Source organism: Geospiza fortis, unplaced genomic scaffold (genome assembly GCF_000277835.1).
Source record: "Geospiza fortis unplaced genomic scaffold, GeoFor_1.0 scaffold450, whole genome shotgun sequence".
Classification (NCBI taxonomy): domain Eukaryota; kingdom Metazoa; phylum Chordata; class Aves; order Passeriformes; family Thraupidae; genus Geospiza; species Geospiza fortis.
The window spans coordinates 2,434,316-2,440,858 of NW_005054416.1; the positions used below are offsets into that span (position 1 = coordinate 2,434,316).

The following is a 6,543-nucleotide window of genomic DNA, read 5'->3' on the forward strand; positions in this document are numbered from 1 at the left end:
CCCACTCCCGCCGTTCCCGCTTCTCCCTCTTAAACTCCATGAAAGTTCGCTGATACCCCCCTAAAAAACCCAAATCAGTTGATTTTTGCCCCACACCTGCAGCGCGGGATTTAATTCCCAGTTTTTCCCTCGGACAGGTTCGTCTGGATCGTGGGTTGGGCAAGCCCGAGCCTCAGCGTGGCTATTGCGGCATTCCCGGTGTAATATCCTTGGGATGAGAGGTAGAAGAGCTTGGAGTGAATAGGACAGCGCAGGTGTGTTGTAGTTCCTTGGTTTTTAGGACATTTCCCACATTATTCCATCCCATCTCTTGGAATTTGCACCACACACGGAATGCTTGCTAAACGTATCAGGCAGCTGGGAATACTTGGGGTAAATCATGGATATGGTGCAGGAGGTCCATAATTTCCCTGATCTTTTTGTTATGTTCACTGAATTCCATGGCAGGAGGGTGGAATTAGATGATCCCTGAGGTCCTTCCCAGCCCTGTGGGCATGGTGGGATATGATCAGATCCCAGTTTCCCTGGTGGGATGGGATGGGATGGAGGCTGGAATGAGGTGGATTCTGGAGTGGGATGCAGACATCCAGCTGGAATTTGCAAGTCGGGGCTGTGGGTGGATTTTTCCTTGACAAAACACCCTGGCACACACAGAATTCCATCCAGACAGGCTTGGGAAAGGGGGAAAAGTCTTTTCCCAAGCAGGAGTTAGTGGGAATGCTGTTTCTCCCTCTCAGTTAACAGAACCCAGTGCAGCTGCTCCAAGGGCTTTAACCACCCTGGATTTCAGCTGGAAACCTATTCCCAGTTGGATTTGGGAGTTGATTTGCCTCTTTTTCCACACCCCAGCAATCTGGGAGGATGGATACGCTGAGGAACCGGACAGTGGAGGAGCTCCAGGAGCTGCAGGAGGATTCCCAGGAGATCGAGCGCTTGGCTTTGGAATCGCAGGAGGTTTGTGCCAGGAGGTGACCCCGGGCTGTCCTTGTCCCCTTCCTTTGCTCACCATCCCAAATTCCACAGGTCCAGGAGCTCCAGCTGGAAAGGGAGATGGCCCTGGCTGCCAACCGGAGCTTGGCCGAGCAGAACCTGAAATTCCAGGCGCCGCTGGAGACGGGGCGCAGCGACCTCTCCAAGAAATACCAGGAGCTGCAGGAGCTGGCTGGGAGGTGCAGGGAGCAGAAGGAGAAGCTGGGTGAGCACTGGCATCTTCGCCCAGGAAGGATTCTGCTTCCTGGAAAACTGATATCCCTCTTTTTTCCAGCAGCCGGAGAGGTGGAGGATGTTATTCCTCTCGGGTTTCCCTCCTTCCATCAGCAGTTCCCAAGCCCTTTCCTGTGGGCTCTTTGCTGGTTTTTGCCTGGTTTCTGTTCTGTGGCAGTGATTTTTCCTTGGTTTTTCTTTCCCCCCCCTTTTTTTTTTTTCCCAGAGAAATTCTCAGCAGCGCTGCAGCCTCAGACTTTGCTGGATCTCCTCCAGATAGAAAGCCAGAAGATTGAAGAGGAATCTGAGGTGAGTTTAGGCCTTAAATCCATTGGGAATCACAGTGATTCATCCTCAGAAGACTTGCAATTAAACCCAGTCCCTAAAATCATGGATTATCTTTGGAGTCTGCTGGGTTTTCTCCAAAGAACTGGATCCATCCTTGTTTGTGTGTGGGATGTGACTGGGAGAGACCTAAATCAGGATTTTAGGGAAGAGGAGCAGAGGGATGCAGGAATGAGCCCGAGGCTGTTCCTCTCTTGCAGAAAATGGCTGAGAAGTTCCTGGAGGGGGAGGTGCCCCTGGAGACATTCCTGGAGCAGTTTTCTGGGATGAGGAAGTTGTCCCACCTGCGCCGGGTCCGAGTGGAAAAGCTGCAGGAGATCGTGAGGAAGTCGGAGGGATCCCAGGAGCGCACCAGGGACTCTCAGCCTCCTCTTCCTCCTCCTCCTCCTCCTCACATTCCCACGGATCCGCCAAAGCCCTTCCCATCGGGATCTCCAGCCTTCCCTCTGCCCTACAGCCCGGCTCCAATCCTTCCTCCCGGCCCCACTGCCCACGGAGCGCTTCCTCCCGCCCCTTTCCCGGGATCCCCGGTCACCGTGGGACACGTGGCTTCCTCCCAGCCCAGCTCCCAGTCCTCCTTTCCCTCCCCTGTTGCTCCAGCTCCCGGATATCCAGCGGCTTCCGCTGCTGACTCTGCGCCGGGGTATCCCAAATCCACCTCGGGAGGCTTTTCCTGGTCTCCATCCCGGGGCCCACCACAGCCCTTGCCCTATCCTCCTCCCCAGCCCTCTCCTCCCTCTGCCAGACCGGGATACTCTCCCTACATCCCACCTGGACCAGGGAGACCACAGTGTCCGTACCCCACTCAGCCCCCTCTCCCGAATTTCCCGGTCCCAACGCAGGCTCCCTATCCCGGGCCTCCCCCTCCCTTTGGATACCCCCCACCTCCGAACCCTCAGCGTCCTACCTGGCCTGGATACTAATCCAGGACTTCTGGGGAGCATCCTGTGCTAATTCCTCCTTTTTTTGGGGACTGAGGAAGAGGAGGGATTCCAGAGTGTTGCTCCTGGATCCGTTGGTGCAAAGGAATTACACGGGATAAGTCACGGCTCCGGAGGTTGGAGTGAGAGGCAGAGCCAGACCAGCAGAAATCCCAAGAGGAGAAACCTCCAGGGAAACCTTGGAGCACCTTCCAGTGCCTAGAGGGGCTCCAAAAGAACTGGACAAGGATTTGGACAAAGACTTGGAGTGATGGGATAGCGGGGAATGGCTTCACACTGTCAAAGGGTCGGTTTAGGTGGGATTTTGGGAAGAAATTCTTCCCTACGATGGTGGTAAGACCCTGGAGTGGATTTCCCAGGGAAGCAATGGCAGCTCCATCCCTGGAAATATCCGAGGCCAGGTTGGACAGGGCTTGGAGCAAGTGGAAAGGGATTGGAAGTGGCTGATCCCTAAGATCCCTTTTCACCCAAACCATTCCAGGGTTGTCAGTGGGAGTTGGTGATTCCCACCCGGGCCTGGGCAGCCTCCAGTATTCCCGACCTCCTGTGTGGTTTTTTGGGCTCCTCACATCTCCCTTCTCAGGAAACACTTGGAAACGGAGGGAATGACAAATGATGGAAACGGGATTTGCTTTGCTCAGCACTTTATCCTTCAAATCCTGCCTGTGTCCCTTTAAGTTATTTATAAGGAACGGTTACTAATGGACTAGGATGAGGGCTTGATGGAAGCAATTCCATCCCTGGGATTAATTAGAGTAATAAAACTGGATGAATTAATTGCACTCTGGAGTTGTGGCCCTGGTTACTTTGGGAAACAACGGAACATCCGGATAAGGATTGATCCCTTTATGCCTTCCTGGCATCCAACTTCCTTTGGATCCCATCACTGAAATCTTTCACCCCCTCCCAGAACCATCTTCAATTCCTGTGTTTCTTGCATTTATCCCTGGGATAAAAACCAGGGAAAAAGGAGTTTCCCTGTCCCACTTTTCCCTCCTGACTGGGGGTTTGGAGTCACACTGGGATAATGGAAGGAAGAGGACAAGGTGTAATTAGTACAAAACCCCAATTTTATTACGGGTATTTGTTATTAAATATCTCAGTCTCAGTATTCCCACCCTTGCATCTGTATCCTTCATCCATCATCCCAGCTCTTTATCCTGGTTTGGAGAAGCTGGTGATCCCACTATTCCAAAGGGCTCCTTGCACTCCCTACCTCTTAAATTCCTATAAATAGCTTAAAAAAAACCCAAACAAAAACCTCCTTTTCTCCCATGAGGAGGCTGGGAAGTGCTCCTGGAAAGGTGCTGGAATGCTGGGATGCCCCCAAGGCTGAGGTGAGAGGTGGGATCAGCTCCTTTGGGAAGCAGGGAATCACACTCTGCGGGCAGAGTGCAGGTCATAGTCACTGTCTGAGGAGTTATCCGGAGGGTTGGAACGCCGGCATGCTGCTTCCAGAGCTGTGGAGAGCATGGATACACCTCACTGGATGCTCATCCATGGAAAAGGAACGGGAAGGAGCCACTTCCAGCACTTACCTGGGTAAGCGGAGAGCTGGGAGCTCTTTTTGGGGGCCTGAGCGTAGTCATTGTCCCCTCCCTGTCCCCGAGGCCTCGGAGCGGTGCTGGAGCGGTGGAAAGACACTGGAGAAGATAGCGGGATTGGGATTTTGGGGTTGGAACAGCAGCTTGGAGGGAACAAACCCACCCGGGAAGGGGCTGAGTAAAACTGGTCCCTGCTCCAGGCCTGCATCTCCTGGATGAGTTATATTCCAAAAGAAAGCGAGATCCAGGGCCCTTGTGCCAGGATCCAGGGGGGAACAGCCCGCCCAGAGCCCAGATCCATCCCCAGGAACTCCAAACCCCATTCCCAGCTCCCCGGCAAGCTGCTCCTCACCCGTCTGGTTGAGTCCCGTGGGGCCGATCCACTGGCGCTGCTTCTTCTTGGAAACTGAGAGAGAGGGGGAATTGTGTCTCCGAGGATCTTCCCGATCCTTCCTCCAGCTGCTTCCCCCCTGCCAGCCCCATATGTCATCCCGAATAATCCCCCCCTTCCCAATTTTCCCCCCCCCAGGATCCTCCACCTGCTCTTTTGTGTCCGCTTGGAGCTTAATCCCTCTTCCCGCTCCCATGCTCCATGTGGGACAGGCTTGGGGACAATGGGGCAGGTCTGGGGATAATGGGACAGGGGGATCTGTCAGGCTGAGCAGGCAAATTCCCCCCCAAGGAGTTTAGGGGAGCATCCATGGAGCTGCCAGCCCTGAGCTGGCATGGGAGAAGGAAGAAAAGGAGGATGAGGATCCCGAGGTTGTCCCCTACTTCTCTTCATCAGCTTCCGATAGGCAGGAGGGCCACAGATCAGGGAAAGGATGAGGAAAAGCAGCAGGGCCAGGCAGATGCTCACGACGGTTCCAGCAGATGTTCCCGTGGGAAGCGGCTTTGAGTCCTGGCCTGGAAAGAGCACGGATGTCACTGGATGTGTCCAGCTGGAGATTGGTGCTGAGATGTGAATATCCATTACCCTGCCAGGAACCCAAATCCCACATGATTTTGGTCCCCCCCATCCCTGTCCATTCCATAGGAGTGGCAATTCCAGCTCCCAACGTGGATCACGTGGCTTACACACAACTCTGGTCCGGGAGCAGCTCCGGATATTCCCAGGTTTGGGCTGGCAGAGGTGCAGGGGTTCAATCCCACAGGTGACTCCCGTCGAGGGAGGCTCCCGGATTTCCATGCTGGAGGTGAGATTCCCACAGCCCAGCTCCCGGCAGATCTGCTGGCCATGCCTGTCTCGCTGTGCTGCTCTGGATTCACACAGATCCCACCACTGTCCCGCATGGAACACCTGGATGTCCCCTTCGCACGGCGTGGGGCCGGCTGCCAGCCTCCGCAGGGCCCGCGGCTGGGAATCTGTGGGAGAGAGAGCACATCCACAGGGAGAGGGATTGGATCCACAGGGAGGGATCAGACCCGTGGGGAGGGGTGAAATCCACGAGGAGAGGGAGCAGATCCATGGGTACAGGGGGATCAGACCCATGGGAAGATGGGTCAGATCCACGGAGTGGGGTCAGAGCCACAAGGAGAAGGGAGTCAGATCCATGGAGATGGGTCAGACCTGTGGGAAGAAGAGCCAGAACCAGAGAGAAAGAGGAGTCAGACCCACAGGCAGACAGGGATGATATCCACAGGGATACTGCTGGCACATGCTCCTCCTTCTCCCAGCCCCAGCTCCTGGCACAGGGATGCTCCCAGCATCTCCCCTCATGCCACAGGGACTGAACCAAACCAGAGCCAGGCATGGAAGGGCTTTGAACTCTTTCCATGGGAAATGCAGCATGGAAGGCGGCACTGCCAGCTGCCACAGCCCATTAAGCCCCCAAATCCCACGGGATTCCAAGCTGGGGCAGATGGCAGGACCCACAAGGAGCATGCTCCAAGCTTCATGGCTTGGCTCTCTGCGCCATGGAGCTGGCAGCGAGCTGATTTCCAGGGAAACGCTCATGGAAAATGACAGGGAGAGGCCCGTGGCTGGGAGATGCTCATGGCAAGGGAAAGATGCTCTGGCAGGGACATGCCTGTAGCAGGGAAGAGGCTCATGGAAAAGAAGGGATATGCCTGTGGCAGGGAGGATAGCCAGGGCATTGCCCGAGGCAGGGAGATGATGGGAGCATGGAGATACCCGAGGCTGGAAAGTGCTCAGGGAAATGCCCGAGGCATGGAAGTTGCTCAGGGAGCTGCCCACAGCAGGATGCTCAGAACCTGGTGCCTGCCAGTGTTCCCCACCCCCAGATGGAATTTGGGATGCTGCCATGGCTGCTCTCCCTCCAGGGCTCATCCTCCTCGGAAGTGCCGCACTCGGCACTGCCGGGAACTGAGATTTCCTGTTTTGCCTTCGCACCCCGGAGAGGAAGAGCAGGAGTGGGTGGATGGGGCCCATGGGGCAGGCTGGGATGGGGCTGGTTCTCTGTTCCCGGCCCCAAAATCCCCCCGGGCTATCCCACCGGAGCGGAGGAGCAGGAAATGGCGGGTGCTGCAGGACCCTTCTCACCTGAGCA

At 55.6% G+C, this 6,543-nt stretch overlaps 2 protein-coding genes across 2 annotated transcripts in view; one reads left to right on the top strand and one right to left on the bottom strand.

Moving 5' to 3' along the window:
- Positions 1-61: 61 nt before the first annotated feature.
- VPS37C (VPS37C subunit of ESCRT-I) lies at positions 62-3,271 on the top strand. The gene is made up of 5 exons (XM_014309290.2): positions 62-254; positions 850-954; positions 1,024-1,195; positions 1,430-1,512; positions 1,749-3,271. The coding sequence occupies exons 2-5, from the start codon at positions 862-864 to the stop codon at positions 2,469-2,471; spliced, it is 1,071 nt and encodes a 356-aa protein (XP_014164765.1). The 5' UTR covers positions 62-254; positions 850-861; the 3' UTR covers positions 2,472-3,271.
- Positions 3,272-3,541: 270 nt separating this feature from the next.
- Positions 3,542-6,543, bottom strand: part of CD5 (CD5 molecule) — a 4,621-nt gene continuing 1,619 nt past the window's right edge. The window contains exons 6-10 of the mRNA XM_031061520.1: positions 5,111-5,406; positions 4,808-4,939; positions 4,386-4,439; positions 4,028-4,132; positions 3,542-3,949 (exon numbers count right to left, since the gene is read on the bottom strand). Coding sequence (XP_030917380.1) covers positions 3,864-3,949; positions 4,028-4,132; positions 4,386-4,439; positions 4,808-4,939; positions 5,111-5,406 — 673 coding nt within the window. The 3' untranslated portion in view covers positions 3,542-3,863. The remainder of the gene's footprint in view (positions 3,950-4,027; positions 4,133-4,385; positions 4,440-4,807; positions 4,940-5,110; positions 5,407-6,543) is intronic.

Coding starts and splice junctions, on each gene's coding strand:
- VPS37C (XM_014309290.2), top strand. CDS start 862: ATGGATACGCTGAGGAACCGGACAGTGGAGGAGCTCCAGGAGCTGCAG. Junction 955..1,023: donor TGGCTTTGGAATCGCAGGAG/GTTTGTGCCAGG, acceptor CAAATTCCACAG/GTCCAGGAGCTCCAGCTGGA. Junction 1,196..1,429: donor GGAGCAGAAGGAGAAGCTGG/GTGAGCACTGGC, acceptor TTTTTTTCCCAG/AGAAATTCTCAGCAGCGCTG.